This window comes from Colius striatus, chromosome 4, assembly GCF_028858725.1.
Source record: "Colius striatus isolate bColStr4 chromosome 4, bColStr4.1.hap1, whole genome shotgun sequence".
Taxonomy (NCBI): domain Eukaryota; kingdom Metazoa; phylum Chordata; class Aves; order Coliiformes; family Coliidae; genus Colius; species Colius striatus.
The window spans coordinates 11,442,758-11,462,569 of NC_084762.1; the positions used below are offsets into that span (position 1 = coordinate 11,442,758).

Here is a 19,812-nt window from a genome sequence, read left to right on the forward strand (position 1 = left end):
TAGAAGCTATGTCAATCGTGCCTTTAATGCAGCCCCGTACTGAGCGATAGAGAACTTATTTAAACTATAAACCTTTTAAAGTCTCATTGGGAGATTAATTTAGACAACTTTGAAATACCTTTTCGTTTACCCAAGAGAGTAAAGGGAACTTTGTGTATGTTAATATTGAACTTGTGAGCTAACTATATCTGATAGTTATTAATTCCTCATCTGTACAAAAAGTAAGCTGTAGACCTGAGGTGAATAAAAGGCTTCTGATTCATGAAAGACTCAGTCTGACCTTGCCAGTGCCATTAATCATGAGTAGAGCTCAATCAGATTGTATAGCTGTGCAGAGAGTTTAGAAGGAGAATATAAGGGCATATGCACTTAGGGCCATAAACCATTGTCTTACAAAATGTCTATGCTTAAGCTCATCAGAAAAAAAATCATATGAAATAGTTTTGCACAATATCTTTCATAGTATAATGCCTTGTGAGTATCTGTTCTTCTGCTACCTACACAGCTTTATGCATGGTTATGGACACAAAGTGTGGACAAACTCTGGTTTCTGTTTTTATTCTGCCTCTGTTACTAATTTTATTCTTGAAAAAATACTGAGGTTTTCACCCTCAAAAGTCTTTTTAAAATGTTTGATGTGGATCTGTCAGGGAAATACAACAATATTCTGAACTGTAGCAGCTGGTTAGTTGGAAAATAACTCTTTATAATATGTGTGTCTATAGTATCTACAAAGCAGTGATCTGTTTGCAAAGAAAAGTGACGTTGAGTTCTTTACATACAATTCTTCAGTGATTCTTCAGGGGAAAAAATAAATGTGTTGGTACTCAAAAGACAACAAACTCTTAAAAATCCCCTCTCCCTTTTATGTTCTAATAGTAGTCATATTTTAGAAGAAGAAGGGGAGCCAAGTGAAATTTCCTTCACGTAAAGGAATAGCTGCTTTTGTCTTTTTATTATTTTGGAAAAATGCATTATCAGCACAAACATTTTAAGTATTGATGTATGCTAAGAACTTTTCCATTTTAATTTGGGCTTTACATCTTCAGAATGAGAAATAGCATTTCAAATTTAAATTTTCAGTGAAATTTTGGAAGAAGAAATATGACATCTTGACATACTCTTTTCTTCTCTTAACCCAAACATAACCCCTAAACATGATGTACATCCCCCCACCCCTTAGTTTTAGTCATTAGATATACTCCAGGAAGTGATCTCCCTTTTTGTTCTAAAAGAAGTCAGCATGTTGCTATTGCTTCTTGTTTAAAGTTCTTGTCCAATTTACCATTCAGTTTTGTAACACCATCACAGCAGACTCTTTACGATTCAAATGATAAAAGTTTCAATAGGCACTTTAGTGGAATTACGAAAAAGCTACCACTCTTCCACCGTCATGCCAGAAAGCTATCTTCTGTCCAAGTCAGGGCAGGAAACTGTACCTTGTAGGCCTGAGCTTGTCTCAGTGTAATTCCAGAGTAACAAAATAACACCACCAAAAAAAAAACTGTGTATATTACAGGATTTCTCTCTCCTTTGTGGAGCAAACCAAAACTGACAGTATGATAAATGTAATAACTTGCTGGAAACAGTTGCTGTCTTTTATAATCAAAAGAATCCCGTTCAATTATAAAGCTTAGGTTTATCTTTTAAATTTGCTGTTGGTTTACTTTTCATTTCACTGTTGTACTTAAGTGACTTTGTCAGGGTTATAACTTTCTTCTTCTCCAAACATGTCTGCCAAGATCTTAAAGCGAGGTCCCCAGTCACTTAGATAGTCATAATCCTGGTCTGCCTCTGTAGTAAGGGAGTCTATAGAGCTGAGAGACTCTGCAACAGATCCATTTCCTTCATAAGCATATGTTGCCAAGGAGTCATAAGGAGGTGCAGTCGGATCTACATCATTTTCCTGTAGCCTTTGATTAATGAAATCTCTTATGTCCGTGTTATCTTCCACCGTTGGTCTCTGACGCGGAAACCGCAAGGTGTCTGGTTTTATGTCCCTGCGTATTTTGTTATCTTCAATCACTTTGGGATTCCTCAGGGCACCAATGTCGAAAGCCTGGGTGTCCTCTTCTCCACCTCCTTCATCATCATAATGGATAACATTATCTCTGATGTCTTCTTTAGAGGTCATCAAGGTGTCCTTTTTCTTCTGCCTCCGCAGTGCTACATATAGTACCACAATGACTGTAACGACAGAAAACTGAAGTTAAGACATGCATAGAAATAATTTGCTGCTCTGATGACCTACCACTGTGTTTTCCTTTGAAAGTGGCAAGAAATCAAAGGGATTATTTTCTTTAAAAGATATGCTCCTGCTATTCTTTTAAAAATAGCAACGCTCTAGCCAATGAAAAAAACATTTTCTGTTTAATGTATGAGTCTAATTCCTTGTGTTGCTGAAGGAAGTAACAAATAGTTTTCCTGCTGGCCTGCTTTGTGAACATACACAATTGGACAGCAAGATGGGATTATTTTTTTTTAAATGTCTTCCATAGGAAAATAGAGAAAAATTCCCAAATTTTCACATTGCAGAAAATAAAACTCCAAAGTATTGCACAGATGAAAAAAAAACCCCAAACTGGAATCCTTGAAATGCAGAAAAAATAACCCTGCTTTAGCTTTGCATCCAGCACACACTATGGTCTCTTCAGGCACATGCTTTGAAAAATCTCATATGGTACAATTGTGGACTGAAAAGTGGTCCAGGAGAAATGGTTGATTTTCAGATATCACCTCTTCCAAGCACGAGGGCGGTGAAATGAGCAGGAAATGAAGCAAAGCTAGCTGGAGGCCTGTATGGATGAGTAAGGAGTTCCTAATTAAACACAGATAAAAAGAGGCATGTAAGAGATGAAACTGGAGATGGATGATCCAGGAGGAATATACAGTAACTGTATGAACATGCAGAGATGCAGTTAGAGAAGTCAAAGCCTGTCTGGCATTGAATCTTGTGAGGGATGTGAAGGGCAACAGAAGACAAGAATGACAGCAGCAAATGAAGAAATGAGGAAAATGTGGGTCCACTGCTGAATTGAGCTGGGGGACCTGTTGACAAAGGTCACAAAAAAAGGCCAACCTACTCAATGGCTTTTGTGCCTCTGTCTTTATGGATAAGGTTATTCAGGAATCTCAAGTCCCTGAGACTAGAGGGAAAGTCTGGAACAAGACTTATCCTTGATAGAGGATCAATGTAGGGAACACTTAAACACGAGACCTGATGGGATGCAAACGAGTGGCGAGGGAAATGGCAGATACCACTGTGAGGGCGCTTGCAATAACTTTAAAAAGGTTATGGGGACACAGAGAATTTACTGAGGACTGGAGCAAGTGTTGTTCCTATTTCCAAGAAGGGCAAGAACACACTAGGAAACTACAAGCACGTCAGTTTCACCTTGATCCTGAGCAAAATGATGAAGCAAACAGTGCTGGAATCCTTTTTCAAACTCATCTAGGACAGGAAGGGGATCAGGAGTATATCAGTATGGACTTAGGTGAAATTGTACTTAACTCACCTGATAACCTTCTGCAATGAGGAGACTAGTGGATGAAGGGAGAAAATGGCATTATTTTTGTCTTGACTTTTACAAAGCTTTTGGTGCTGTCTCTCATAACAACTTTCTCAGAGAAACTGAGAAAGTGCAGACTAGATGAGTAGGCTGTAAGGTGGATTGCAAAGCTTGCCAAACTAGCAGACTGTAAGGGCTGTGATCAACAGTCGAAAGACCAGATGAAGGCCACTAATGATGTACCTCAGAGGTCGATGTTGAGATTAGTTTTGTTTAACATCTTAATAAATGACCTAGATCATGGGATTGAGTGCAGCCTTGACAAGTTTGCAGGTGGTACAAAATAGGGATAGTTCCAGTATTCACAGGGACCTCACCAGCATGTGGGAATAGGTCAACAGGAACCCCATGAAGTTCAAAAAAGGAGATTTGAAGTCCTGCACATGGAGAGGAATTCCTGTATACTGTAGATGCTTTTGGCTGATTGGCTGGTAAGCAGCTTGATAGTGTAGAACCTCAGGTCCTAATGGACAACAAATTCACAGTGAGCCAGCAATGTGACCTTATGGGAAAGCCAACAGCATTTCATCTATCAGTCAACAGAAGAAAGTTGTCATCAAGTCTAGGGAGATGATTGTTTCCCTCTGTTGAGCCCTGGTCAGATACACAGAGTTCTGAGTTTAGTTCTGAGCTCCTCAGAACAAGACAGACATGAACTTCCTGGTGTGAGTCCAGTGTAGAGCCAAGATTAAGTTCCATTAGGGAAGCACAGACACAGTTCCGTCAATGGCCTCTATGATCATCTAGCAAATTTGGGGAAAATTCAGACTTCAAGTATTCACACTTCCCCAGACACCCTGCCATTGTTAATGATCTCTGTACCAAGAGCACCAAGCTCTCTGCTGCATAGTTCACACAGTCCAGATTACCAGACATAAAGGTGGCAATTTGAAAGGCTTTGCTACAGCTATATATTTAGAGTTTGTGGGCACTTTGCCATGTAACAGAGAGGTTAGATAACCTGAGAGTCCTGCCTGAAGATAGACTTCTGCATTGATTTCTCTCTCCATGTGAAAATAGGTTAAAACATGTTTTCATAGTGGTATTTCATTGATGCTGAGGCTTGTGCCTGGCCGCTTTTACTAGAACCTCCTAAAAGTAAACAAGTAGTTCCAAGGAATTTAGACAAAGCGGACAGCATTCTTCTTGCTTTTAAAAAAAATGACCTAAGAGTGGTTTGGTTTTAGTTTACTTAAAAGTCTTTAGAATAGGTGTATTTGTTATTAATTTCTAGTCTATGGGAAATATGACCATTTATCATGCTCATTCTGATGCAAAATTGTTTTCTCACAACATAAGATTTTTACACAAAACAGAAGTTCTGACTTTTACCCCCTGCTCCTCAGAAGCTATGTTTGTCACCCTGTGTCTGTAGTAATTTACTTAAGTAGTAAATTACTATATTATCCAAATGCAAAGAGGTTTCCATGTGTTATATGTCAGCAGCTATTTTTTCTATGCATTAAAGATCTAGGAAGCCAACTAGTATCAAAAAGAGGTACAGGCTTCCATCAATAAGAAACAATCTGCTTTCCACAGCCTGTATCATGCCTGTGTAAGGTACAAAGTTGGTTTTATTTTGTTATCAATGAGACTATATTATAAGTAGGATTTTGAGTGCTTTAGGCATGCTGTAAATAAGGCAGTATTTAAATATACTGTAGATCAAATGACAGTGCCACCTTATGGAATCCCTGCCCGCCTGGAATGAAAGCGTTCCTGTTAAGTTTTACATGGATCTAGCCAGACACAGTCTACATTACATTTTTCTGCTCTCTCATTTCTTCATTCTCCTTTTGCTCAAGGTGTCATGAAGAATTAAACAAAGACCCTTACTAAGTCCTTACTGCTGTTACTGTCTGTAGAATTTGTCCTTCTTAGCAATAAAAAAAAAAATCAATTCTTCAAGAAGGTGTTTAAAGTAAAAAAACAATGGTTTGGATGCCACTGAAAGCTGGTTCCTTTCAGGTAATAGGAAGTAAGTAGGTGTTAGCAGGTTCAAGGTCATGGTCAGTGTTTTGGGATGATTTTCTAGAAACACAGAAGCATAAAAGTTGTCACAAATGGTGAAACATTTTTAATGGCTTTTGTTAAACAATAGATGAAGCTAAAAAGCACACAAATTAATTCACAGGTAAATAATCAGAGTAACGCAATTCACATGTTTTTATGAGAACTAACCTAGAAGTATAACAATACACAGCAAGATTGCAATCAGTGCTCCTGTGCTGAGGCCTACTGGTAAGAAGATTGCTTCCACGTTGCAGGACAGGATGGTACCATCAGAATCACATCTGCAAACACGGATAGTCATTGTGTTTGTGCTGCTCTGGACAGGGTAACTGCTATCTTCTATTACTACTGGAAGAAAGTACAGCTCTTGCTGCCTTCTGCTGTAACCATTTCTCCTGGTTTCAATCCCAGCTGTGTTGTCTGCAAAACATGACACAGTCATAACAGGATTTTTATTGCGTACTTCAGTTCACTGTTGCAGTTTGTGTCACCTTTAGTAATTGGTAGCTATTCCATTTTTGAAACTCTGTGAATGATGTGTTTTATGTAATTGACTTGTTGTACCGTTACAGAAGGTATTGCATTCTGACTGGTACAGCTAATTTTTGCAGAGCGCTAAATAACAATCCATTTCTTGCAAACTTGTTAGCTTGACAGTTAAAATTTCAAAGACAACATAAATAATAATTAAAGCATTATAGCTATTAGACTAGGAAGGCTTTTCACTTTTTCTTCTTATCTCATTATATTCCAAGCCTGTGGTTCAAAGGAATTTGAATGCACATGGGTTTAAAGTCTCTACTGTTAATTAATTTCTCTTTAAATCTGGAAGTAATATACCTGGACAAAATGCAATACCCCTTCAGCTTTTCTGACCCATTAAGAAAATAAGTACAGGTATAAGCTAAGTACTTCATAATCAGTACATTTTCCATCAATTAGCCATGAATGTGTTCAGAACTCCTAGAAGTTACATTTTGACATTTCTTCCAGTGTATACGTATATTCAGTTACCCCTACCTTTCCTGAATCACAGTAGTGAGGAAATCGTGTGCAGATTAAAATAATTACATTGAAAGCAAAATCAAAATGAAATTAGCAAGAAATTCATTAGTTGACATGTTTGAAAGAGGGTAGCTTGCAGCAGTCATCATTTTGCCATCTCTTCCAAGTGCTTTACTGTATCTCTACAATATGTCTCTTGGTCTCCCTGTTACGACTTTTGTTCCCTCTTGGAGTTTTGTCACTAAGTAGAAGGATTAAGGACTCTGAATTTAACACTGAAATACTTGTGTGCAGTTCTGATTAAGGTCAATAATATATCCAAAATCAGATATGATATGACAAGTCACTATAGCAAAAACACGTGAATGACAAAAGGTTGATTTCAGAAGTGTCGTTTTTATCAAACTCAAACACGGTAAATGGACACCAAGTTCAGTGATGTTTAGTTTTGAAAAAGACAGATGTCTCAAAATTGTTTGAATCAAACCAGCTTCCATCTCCAGGTTACTCTTTCTATGATTAATCAGCTGTACTGCATAGTTTTAGATCTAATTGGAAATCATCCAACTTAATCTTATTTGTATTCTTATTTCTAACAATACAATTATTTCTAATATTTTTTTTCTTCTAATTGGGATGTCGAAGATCACTTCAATACTGGTTTCAATGGAACTGATTAACTTTCCATTCTCCCATGAGAAAAATCGAACAGGTCAATCAGTCAAAAGTCTTTGAACAACTTCTGTTACTCTTCTACAAACTCTTTCAATTGTTCAAGTTCATTTTGAAAATATGGACTCAGGCACGTGCTTTAACTCTACACAGAGCAGCCTGGAGCTGAGACAGCTTCTGGTTCTTCAGTCTGTTGGCAATAAATTCTTTTTCAGGATGTGTATGATAGTCTGGAGAGAAGGAAAATTCTCTCTCACATGTGCCAACTAAGCATGCTCAGCAAGGAAGCATCCCTCTAGAGAGCAGGGGCCAGCAAAGTAAAAAGAGGAAGGTGGTCAGTTCAGCTGAAAGCAGTCCAGCTCTGCCAGGGCCTCTCGCTTCTTTTCACAGCTAGTGGATTGGTCTCAGTGCTCATGAAGGCATAGTTTAAAGACATAACTTTTCTCTGTGTTTATAGGGACTCTAAATGGCAACCTGGAGTTTCTGTCTTGCTGCTGTCCTCATTAAGTTATATTTTGAGGAAGAATGGAACATGGAAAAGTTTATTCTCTTGTGTGCACTACAAACGTGTAACTCCTGCTGTAACATCACACCACCCATAAGTTTTAGCTGAATAGCCTAGCATTGGGTTTTGGGCTTTATGTGTTTAAAAATACTTTGTGACACATTCACATGTAAAAGCATTAATTGTAACACAGTGAGTTAGATTGTTTCCTATAAAAACAATCAAAATCCTTTTATAAAATACTTCCTTGGTACTAACATTATTTCAAATTCAAGGATAATGGTAGTTGTGTTTTTAAAAGGTTTCTGTAGGGAAAATAAGGCTGTGTTATTATACCTCTAAATTCTGCACAGATTAGACCATACACCTTGCTGGTAAACAAAAAGCAGAAGAATAATACTGTAAAGAGTCTATTTGGACAGATTTTTTCTAATAGCTCTGTAAAATCTTTAAAAAAAATGGCAAGAAAACATTCCACAAAAGCTTTTTTTTGTCTGTATTCCTTATGTTTCAGTAAAGAGTACACTTCTCCTTTTTTGCACCAGGGGAGGTTTAGATTAGAAATTAAGAAGCATTTTTACACTGAGAGGAATTTTAGACTGGCACAGGCTTCCCAGGGAGGTGATGGAGTAACCATCCCTGGAGATTCTTGAGACATGTAGATGAGGTGCTGAGGAAGGTGGTTTAGTGTGGGCTTGGTAGTGTGAGGTTAGTGGTTGGACTTGATGACCATAGGTCTTTTCCAACTGAAATGATTCTGTGATTCTAAGATTCTCTTTCAGTAAGTGTTAAGAAATGCTTTTTAAGAGTGGATGTATACATCCACACACTTGGTGGTTTCTAATTCCTTTTTTTTTTGGTGGTAATATTGCATTTGTTTTTAAACAGTAGGGAAAGTTTATTAACAGACTAAATTACTGTTTTAAATGGGGGAATTTAATTCTCTAATAATATTTGAGTAATTTCTTCATCTAACTCATATGTTAAGCACACCTCACAAAAGTTGTAAATCAGAAAGGTCGTTCAGTTTAATCACTGTTTCAAATTTACAGGTTCTTTTGAGGCATTAAATACATTAGATGATCTGAAAAGAACCAGAAGATTTATATTTTAACCAATATTTTATACTTATTAAAAAATATGAAGTCTTGGTGAAATTAAAGGATATTTTATTAAATGGACAGAAAGAAAGATATTAAAGCTCTTTTTTTAAAAGAAATTTTGACCAATAGAGTAAAGATAGTTAGAAATACACAGTATTCATATTATGATATAGGTTGACGTGCTTCTGCAGGAGGGTCGGGCTAGATGATCTCTAAAGGTCCCTTCCGACTCTACTCTTATCATCAGCGTCATTCTATGATGATGATAATTACAAAGAAACTACTCATATGGGCCTTCAAATATGTTGAAAGGTAAAGAGGAAGGTAATTTTTGTATGAAGAAGCTTTAAAGAGGCGTAATTTCCTTCTGTTAAGATATGGAGATTTTTTTTCTTTTTAATTCTAATCAATTGTAAAGTTAATCATGCTGAGTTTTCCAAGGCTTTGCCAAGGAAAAGCAAAGTGCCAATAGCTAAGTAGTGTAAAGAAAATAACAAGTTACAGTGTGATATTAAGGGGAAGCAAACTCAAGCGTTATCCAAAATTTTAAGTCCAGTGGGACATAGATGTAAAGGGATTTAATTTTTTGTAATTGTAGTTAAATGTCACAACATTTAAAAATACTAACAGCTGTTAAAAATCAAGCTTTTTAGACTAAGCATTTCTGGAGAAGAGTAGTGAATAAGTGAAATTCATTGAGTATCTGTAAAGTATTTTTAGCTATCTATGACATACAAAAATAAAAGTCATTAATAAGTTTAGGAATAAACCTTTTTTTTTAGTCTTGTCATCTTCACAGAAGAGCTATATAAAAAGAGAAAATAAGCACATTTTTCTGATGGTTAAAATTTATTTCTCTCTGAACTTTTTTAATGATAAAAGTCTTCACAATTAATAGTTGTGCTTATTTTATTTGCTTTAATTTTGTGTCACCTTATACTGACAAAAGTTCTTGGCTTCAAAAGTAATCTGAGTCATATACTTAAATGGTTATAGAAAGGGCTAAGGAAGTGGCCTCTGCAATTTTTATCATTCTATGTGTTATTAATTTCTAGCTATTTCTAAAGTTTGGATTACTTGATTCTCAAAAAAGGAACCTGTACATCATACTCAGTATCATCTCAAACTAAAATTAAAAATGGTTGTATATATTTTTAAAAATAAGACTTACTTACTTAAAAGTAATGCTTATAATCTACATGGTTAAACAGGTGAAGGAATGTTACTGAACTTCATTGGATAGCTTTATATATTCTGTCTTTGCAGAGTGATGTAAACCGTTTTTAAAACAGTTTTTTTAAAAGCCTAATATATCACAACTCTTTAAAGATCATCTCATAGATGATAAACTTATTGTTACTTTGTTTCCCTTATTAGATTAAGATAATTAGCGGCAAAAACTTCCTGCAGTTTATTATGTTTTAGCTATGTCTGTTTACAGCGTTTGAAGATGTTTATGATAGGAAGAAAGATTAATTTATTAGAGTTGTTCTCAGTCATTTATCAAAAGCATTCAGGTGGAAAGAAAAAAATATTATCTCTTCTGACAAAAATTGGGGGGAAAAATCAGCTATGTTAATGACATAAATCTACAAATTATTAGGAGTGTCATGGGATGTTATAGTGCAGCTGCACTGTCCATATTTAAAACTAATTCTGCAGGACTATAAGGACTCCAAAAAGCACCATAGCTGGGTACTGTGAAAACAGTTTGCAAAGTAATTGTATGTAAACAAAACAGCAATAACGTCTTGTTTAAAGATATAGCTTTGTTAGCCAAAGATTTCTTTGTGAGATACTAAATGGTAAAAGGAACAAAAACAGGTAGCAGTGTTTTTTTGCAGGCCTGTAGGGAAATCTCAGTCTTTGGTGTTCTGAAAAATCCTGTCCTCTAAAAGTGAGACAAGGTGAAGATTTGAATTTATATTAATATGTCATAGATAAGTTAACAATTAGAAATGTCAAATTAAAAAAAAAGTCTACTGACATGACTGTAACACAACATAATCATATTTGTCATTATAATCACAGCCTGCTCCTCTGAAAGAGAGAGACGGGTAAGCAACTTACTTCTGTAGTCGTGGACTGTGAAATTTGGTTTGTTGGAAGCCTCAGGTGACAGTCTGAAGGAAAACCTTTGCCCAGCTGGTGACAAATCTTTGTCTGCTGCAGTGACAGTCTGTATCACCTGAAACCAGATTAATTCTGAAGTCAATTCACTCTTCTAAATGAATCAGTTTTGTAGAAGTGCAAAATGAATATCTAAGGAAACAATGTGAGCGAAATCCTGCTCGGTTACTCTATTTCCCTCATATATTGGGCAGCAGGGGCAAGAAGGCTGAATATTATAGCCTCCAGAGAACTCATGATGCCTTAAAAGGTCTCACTTTTGGCATGCCTAAAGGAAATCAGGAATTTTTACCCTATATTCATAGCAGAAATATTTAATACTTGTCCTTTTACAAGTGAGTGGTTACATAAAGATAGTTCACTTTAGCTGCTGCTACTACTATCACTGTTACGACTGGTACATATTGTAGTACTTCACAGAGCTGCACCATAATTTTATAGCATGAAATGAAGTACATAGGGTTGAAATGTCTGCATCATCTAGGCATGTGGGAACTGCTGGTTCCCAGAGTCATATCTGCTATAGTTCTGGTAAGCGCAGTTCAGTTCAAAGATTTCATAGTAGGGTTGCTACTGATCTTGAAAAAAGGAAGCCATTTTTGTATGTAACAGAGGTCTGACTATTTGTGATTTTGCAGATCAGTGCTCATCTGAAACATATCCAAAAAATGATGAGATAGGAATATTATATGAATTCATGGACAAATCTGTAATAAAGTCAATGAAAATCCCATGGACTGATATATATATAAATAGAAGTCATTCATCACACAGAAGCAGGCTGAATATGTTCCCTCCATGGCTGAAAGTAACTCTCAAAGTTGAACAGTTGAAGCTAAAAGTCTTGTCTTGGAAGCAGTGTTAGGTGTTGATATGTGTGATAGTTGGTAAACACGCAAATTTTGTGCAGAAAGAGCACATGACAACAACTTTTGGGGCCAGCTCTAATTCTGGCATCACTGATGATCTAAGATGATATTCTGAATCTGAAATAGGCTTTGCATGCTATGTATATATTTGAAACTGCTTGAAAAACAAGTTTCAGGAGGATTGCCTTTAGGATTATGAGTTCTTTTTTTCAGAATAGGACACAGAAATGTGTGTAATTCATCCTACTCTACTCCAGTTGTACCCTTATATTTAAGTGTCTTTAGGAAGGGATTCTTTCCCCTATCTTAGCTATTAGGTGCACAGTAAAGGGTGGCTTAGGCCTATATAATGAAAGAAACATATCAGAAATAGACCAGAAAGGTCAAAAAACAAAATTCCAAAAGACATTTCCAACATAGATATTTTATTTGTAAAAGCATTGTAATCATGATGTCCTCTTCAAACACAGAAACTTCTATTGCTCTAAATAATAAGGAAAGAAAAAGCAAAATAGCAAGTGTTATAAATTTGAAATACCTGTCCTGGCTTGGCATTTTCACATACAGATGTCTCATATGGAACAGAAATTTCAGGAGGAAACTCGTTGACATCCAAGACATTTATTATAACGTTGACTTTGCTGGTTAATAGTGGGTTACCTATAAATGATTTTTAGAAGAAAAGCATTAGGGAACGGTCTTTATGTTGTCATCATCAGTGTCCATGAGCTGTCACAAAGAGTTTTGATCTCAGTACTGTGATTTCTAAAAGACTTTGACTTCTGGTTATTTCTGATTTGTACTAAGGAGAAAACAGAAGCAAATTTGTTAGGTTTTGTACCAGACTTTGACCCATAACTTTTCATACGGTAAGGAAATAATCAACATGACTATGATTAACAGAGGATAAATTGAAGACTCTGAAGCCGTAACTGTAATTAAAGATGCAAACTACTCTCAGATAATTTTTCATGGACCCTGTGGAAAACATTTCCAATAATTAAAGCTGAATTCTGTTTTCAACAATGGAATGCAGAAAATTGATCTCTATTACTTAGCTACTCTTAATATCTTCAAGATATTAAGGGGGTAAGTGGAGCATACCCGTTTAGAAGATGGAGAAAAGTAAGAGAGAAACATAATGAAAAATCTTGCTGAAACCTGGGCAGTTAGTGGCAAATTTAACAGTGAACTATGTAAAGCAAATACTTTGGTGCAAAACAAATGCTGAAGACTGGGATACATTATGCTTCTTTCCATTATCCTACAAATTCAGCTAATCTTCATCAGTCTCTAGATGCACTTTATAAACAAGCTTACTTGTAAACACAATGTCTCAGAGAAAGAAGATACACAGCAGATAACATTTTCTTTTACTTTATGCTGAGTTTTCTTGTAAGGTAGCAGATATGTAAAAAACAGTTTAGCTGGTGAGTCAAAAGGAGAATTATTTTGACCTTTTTGCATTTATGAAGAATGTCAGCCACTATACAGACACAGTTAACTTATTCAAAAAGTCTATACTATGAATCAGGGTGGTGAAATAGCAACAGTATTGGGTCATGGTTTAGTACAAGAATAGTTAGTCCCTTCATATTATTTGCATTAGCTGCTTGCTTTGTAGTTTGTACAAGTCTTTGCATTTCTGTTGTTTACAACTAACACATGAAGGGGCAAATTCCATTCATTGTGGCACTGTGGAAATTTTAGATGAGTTCTTTATTGTTCTTTATGCTAAATGTAGTGTTTTCAAGAGGCCTCCATCAAAACCAAAAGATATTCCCAAATGATTTCCTAGTTAAGTAGGACCAGCTGCTAAGTAGAAGTGTGCTTTACCAAAATCATACTGGAACCTAAAAAAGAAACCCACAAAACCTACTATCAAATCACACAGTAGTTGTATTTCCTTCCTATGAATGTATCTAATTATTAGTGAACAAATCTAATAATATCTATTTGAATCTGCATTCCAATTCAGCACCATTCCTACTTGCAGAAAGTCTCTATGGAGAAAATCATTGTACAGTGTGAATTAAGAGAGTTTGGTCTAGCAGCTGGGAATTAGGCAATGATTTTTTAGATTCCTGAAGAGCCAGAAGAAATCTAGATACTTTGCTCAAAGTTGAATTGGTTCCTTTGGATAGTAATACACAAAAACAGTGCTAAGAAGTTATTTTAGTCAGTATAGGGCAGGACCCTGACTCTGAATGTATACAGAAAAGCCCTGAGTAGGTCAGTTTTATGCAGTTACTGGCAGAAAAACACCTCAACATAAAACCTCCCTCCCAGCAGTACTTGTTGCACTTGCAACTCACATGAAGTAACTCAGATTTCTCTTCAGTTTTTGTATGTTTAAGATGTAACACTAAACACTAGGACTTCAAAATACATTCTTAAACACATTAGAGATTAGTATATTGCTATGGAAAACCAAGCACAGATGTTTTTGTTTGTTTTCTTTTAGAAATACTTTAACAATGCCTTTGGAGTAAAAGAATCAAAGTATTCAAAATTGCAGCACCATGTACATGGGAGATATTAGCTGATTTTGATAATTTCTATTAAACAGATCAGAAGGCTGGCCTGTTTAGGCTTTATTTTATTTTAGGCTTTATTTTTTTGAAGTATCTTACATAATTTTTTTTTTCCAGCATTTTGGAACAAGGTACTATGGGATTGTATACTTTTTATATAAACAAAGGGCATGCTTGAGAAAGATACACCTTTTTACATTTATTTCTCACTGATGGTCTGTGAGACAATCGTTTATTTCTTAAGATTCTTTGAAGGATATGTTAGAGGTCAAAATCTTTCCTTCCTAAGTATTTTAGCAAGGTAAATTTCACCTTGCATAAACAGTCAGCAAAAATAAAAGTAAATGGAATTATTATGACATAAGATGGACATACTTTCACTTAATTGATGCAGTTAATTTTCTTTCTGGCTTGCACTTATAACATTTTAACCTACTGACTTATATAAAGGAAGATTGCAAGAAGGTTGTCTACAGCTTTATATATGATAGCAAAGGCCTGTAATACTTGATGTGAATGAGGATGATGAATTGCATTTTAAATACCGCTTTGCAGACTTGACCTCCATTTTCTTTGTTTTTGTTTTGTTTGCTGTTTGTCTCAAAATCAAATCTTTTTGAGCCTTGTGAGGATGTGCTGCTGGTATCAGTGAGTGAGTCACTGCAAACTGCTGCCTTTTATATCCAGAATACAGATGAGATAAAAAGTTGGTTCAATCATTAGCCTAGGAATTAAGCTGATTTCAGGTTTTAATTCTGCCTCTGAGATACAGACAAATTGATTAGCTGCTTCTTTCCTCTGTTTTCCTGTCTGTTAGGTCAGTGACAATCCTCCTTCATTCTTTCGTTCAAGTGCCATGATCTGTTAACATCTTTATGATTTTCAAGAATATTACAGTAATATATTTTGACTAACGAACTCTGAGAAAATAGATACTGACCATTGAGAACTGGTGACAAACCTTACCTTGAGATTTAAGCTGAAGTTTCTTTAGCATTCGCAAAATTTGGACCTAGACTTAGAGAAGTTGAGAAGATAGTTTGGACAGGAAGGATTATGACTACTTACTATTTATTTTCAACGTTAACCTTCAGAACAGGAAAGCAGGAATAAGTTCTTATGCATCTTATCTATTTACTCTTTTGTAAGATGCAGAAATCATTTACATACTAGGTAATTAAGCAGCACACTGGGGAATTTTTGAGCATTGGACTGATTTTTTTCTACCATTATGTTCTTACAGCAGGCCTTGGCACAGTCTTGGCCTAAGGCAACTAGTGGTCTTGCAGACAATTCACATGCATGTGCTGGGAGTTAGTATGGTTGAGAAACCATTCTTAATTGCTTTACATTTGGGCACTCAGTTTAGAAGGTTAAGACTGTTTAATGGCACAGAAATAAGCTTCTCAGTGCTAGCTGGCCTTTGTGTTTGAAATGAATGCAAGTCATGCTTAAATTATTAGTTTGGACAGAATCTATGGGATCAAAAATGTTCAGAATCAACCATGGAAGCCACTAGCATGTTGATTGAAAAGAAGTACAGAGAAATTGGGAAGTGAAGTGTATATGTGTATGTAAAGTGAGTCTGAAACATCCTCTTCCTGTTCGTATACTTTGTTCTATACAAAGGCTGAATTTATCTATTTCTATGAATTTCTATTCAAGGAAAAAACAATGTCCAGAATGACCATTAAGATACGTTTTAAAAGTGGGGTTTTTTCTGTTGCTATTTTCTCACAGTAAGAAAGCAAAATACACATTTCAGCAATATAGCAATCGTCTAAGTAACAGCACTTCAAATGACTATTACTATTACAGGTTTATGAAACTAATTGCAATAATAGACCACTTTGCTTGGGTATTCATGTATATGTTAAGTCACTGTTCAGTGTACCTTTTCTCTAAAAATAGAAGACAGCAGTTTCAGTGTTTCTGTGTTAGTACTGAACAGGCAGCAATTTTCTTTATAGTGGGAATTCTATAAATAGTAATATTTTCCATCCTCTTTTCCTTCAGATATTTTCTTCTTGTCTCTCAAACCCTTTTTGGTTGTGTGCAGTGTGCTATCCTTCAAATCCGAGCTTTTATTTCTATGCTAGCTCTTAGACAATTGCATATCAAGTTTTGACAGTATACCCCAAATTCTCCAAAATATTGCCAATTACAGGTGTGCTACAGTTAGGGCAACTGTTTGTAATGCTCTGGATAATGGTCAATATATAAATATTTTGAGGTATGCTGAAATTAATCACAAATATGTCTTAGGTGTAGATGCTTAAGCAGGCAATTGTTAAAATTGTGAATTTCATAATTTAGCCTACCTGCTACAGGTCTACATGAAGATGGTATCACTATTTATGTACCAGGAAGGTGCACAAACAAGTACACTTAACTAGTTTTAATTACTCTTGAGAGTAATAAGCAGATTCACGTCAAATTTACTATAACTACTGTGGTACCATGAAGACAATTTCAGCTCTAGATAAATCTAAGTACTTAAGCTTTACTGAACATAGAATATTATGTGACTTCTCTGCATCTGCCTGCTTTTCAGATTCTCTGGAACCAATTTACAGCTTTGCAGGACTTTCTGTGAATATACATGTGCATATGTTTCTCCATACACTCAGTTATTTGTGATAGTTCAGGTTCCTCTGTTAGTGTATTTCTATTCCAAGCTATAGATGAAATTCAAATGTTTATTTCACTGGTGGTCTTGTTACATTTTCAGGTGCCAGGGAGTCAGTGCATGGTTCTTTTTGAGATAACTACAACTGAGTATTTTTTTTTTATAATGATTTTAAATAATTCATACCTTGTCTGCTTTCAAAATCTCCCTCTTCCTGTTAGTAGTATCTATTACTTTTTGAAAACTCAATTCTAAGCAATACATTTCAGGAAATCATGCTCTTTGCTTTAGGAACTTAAACAAAACTTTAGAATACATAAACAATATAAACAGCAACTGTCCTCTTCTATATGCTATTGATGTCAACAGAGACTTCTCTGGCCTTTATACAGCCACTAAGTGACCAGAGGGAATTGTATTCAAAGGGTGGTATGCACCTATGAGAGTTTCAGTTTGACAGGGTCATGAAGGAGGAATGTTACACAGAAGGATGGCAGTGAAGGAAAATGCAGCTATATAATACAGCAGAAAAAGGGAGTTCTTATTAAAAAGAAAAAAGCAGCTAGGCAGGAGAAAACACAAAGAGCACATAGACAGGAAATTAGAAAGAAAAACCAAAACAGCAAAATCCTCAAAAACAAACATCACAAATTATATAGAAAAAGAAAACAAGTTGTTAGGCACAAAGTCTTGGGCAAAGAGAAGACACAAGAGCAGAGATGCAGCACACAGACTGATTCATTTAGGACCTTAAAAGACCATTCAGGACTTGCCTTCAAATAACAGATTGAAAGACCTGTTATTCAAATAATCTAATTTCATATGGAGTGAATTAAAATATCAGGAATAAGAATTGGAAGGCCTCCATACAGCTCCTCATGCTCTTTGTGCTAACAAAATGATTTTTCAGCTTCTGAGGAAACTGTGACTCCATGAGGGCTACTAGAAAAACCTTACTTTTCAGGGCTTTTTGAAAATCAAACTTAGTCTTACCGAGAGTCTGGCAAAATGATATTTATTAAGTCTTCTTAAATAATGTCTTGGCAATATGTGCACTCTTCAGAGTATATTTTTGCTTGAGCACTACATTCTGAAATAAAATACCACATTACCATATTAATTCCATTTGTGGCATACTTACTAACTTTACTTGCAATTATTGAGAAATTGTACTGTGCTGTGCTTTCTCTGTCCAGTAATTCATTAGTAGCAATGGTTCCTTCAGTAGCATCTATTGTAAAGTAGCTGTCCGCATCATTCTTCCAATCGATGAAGTATCTGTATGTGAAAAATATTAAACAAAGTAGATGCAAATGTGCAAAGATTACTCATTTCTCATAGCAGCAGTCTAGCTAGCTCAAGTTTTATTCTTTTTCTTTTTCCAGCTATTACCATCCTTGCAGGAAGAAGGCAATAAAGAATGATTTGTTTATTTCTTCTTTGCGGAGTGGGAATGCTCAAGGGAAAATGGGATATAATAAAAGATTTAGTACTTCTGCTGTTCAGATTATTTGAAAACTTTGAACTCCCAAGAAGCTGATGCACAGCTTCTGTGACCCTCATCACTTATACCAGTCAGTTTGGGAAGCACTAGATAGGTTTAGAGAGAAAAAGAGAAAAGACAGGTGAAATAGCGCTTAAGGTATGAATAGCAAAGAAGAGTGGAAGAGATCTGGTGTCTTTACATCCATTTGTAGCTGTAATAGGCTGTAAGTAATTTCACTGGGCTTGCAAAGAGGTATCCTAGTGCATGGGCTGTTGGCACAGTCTACTCAAAGGTCCCTCACCAAAGGGATGGTGACAGTGTCATAGTATGGGAGATGGAGTATCCTTATTCCTCCACATAGATAGGAGAAGTAAAAGGCTCTTTGCCTCTGGGAAGAATAGGCAATTTTCACTTTCAGTGGAGCTTTGAGGAACAGGACAATACCATCGGGGTTTTTTTTATTCCCTGAGCTCTTGTTTTCTGAAAAGTATGAATGCAGGACAGATTCAAAACTCAAAATGTACCCTTATCTGTTATTTTTCTCTAGCAATGACTTAACAGAAAGCAGAGGCACGGCTATTTAAAAGTAATCTGATAATTATTCCCATTCTCTTTCTTTTAAATGCAAATTAATTTGAAAATCTATATTCACATTTGATGCTACTGTTTGTAATCGTAACAGAAGAATATTTTCTCTGATGTAATACCACCAGCTACTAATTTTCTTTTCATTGTTAGTCTCTTCATACCTTAATGATGTTTCTCAAAAAGTAGACAGGATGAAAGCCATTTGTGAGCAACAGGCAATAAGAACAAAATGAGACTCAAGAAGTACATTTAGAAGACCACAAAGGCCAGAGAACCGTTCCTATGACACCTCATTTCACCTAAACTAGTGAGAATAAGAATAATTTTGTTTCAAATTAGTGTACCTCATGGAAAGAATATATAGGGAATGTAATGATAAACACTGTGTTTACTTCTATAGAAGGATGCAATGGTAGAAAGGGGTTACAGGGCATGTTCCCAAAGAAAATAGATTGTGACTGATGAATGCCAATAGCTCAAGAAGACTCATATAGTGAAAAGAAAAATCACAAATAAGGTACCAAACTCCTTTAGAGACATTCTGTTTAACCTAAATTGCCATAAAATCCTATCTGTAGATGCAGTAGGTTATTTCATCAATTGACAGGCAGCATTGCCAATTCAGTGCTTCATTTGAAAAGCCTCAGAAATGATTTGCTAAAGACAGCATGGATCCATCTGCACAGCTGAGCAGACGCATTTCCTTGCA

General features: G+C 35.7%; 1 protein-coding gene across 2 annotated transcripts in view; it reads right to left on the reverse strand.

Annotated features, from left to right (window-relative positions):
* Window positions 1-1,687: 1,687 nt before the first annotated feature.
* The window catches only part of LOC104554551 (cadherin-12), a 140,468-nt gene continuing 122,343 nt past the window's right edge, over window positions 1,688-19,812 (reverse strand). For both annotated transcript variants that reach the window (XM_061994643.1, XM_061994642.1), the window contains 5 exons: window positions 18,171-18,307; window positions 12,405-12,526; window positions 10,938-11,055; window positions 5,751-6,002; window positions 1,688-2,187 (listed from right to left, as the gene is read on the reverse strand). In XM_061994643.1, coding sequence (XP_061850627.1) covers window positions 1,688-2,187; window positions 5,751-6,002; window positions 10,938-11,055; window positions 12,405-12,526; window positions 18,171-18,307 — 1,129 coding nt within the window. The remainder of the gene's footprint in view (window positions 2,188-5,750; window positions 6,003-10,937; window positions 11,056-12,404; window positions 12,527-18,170; window positions 18,308-19,812) is intronic.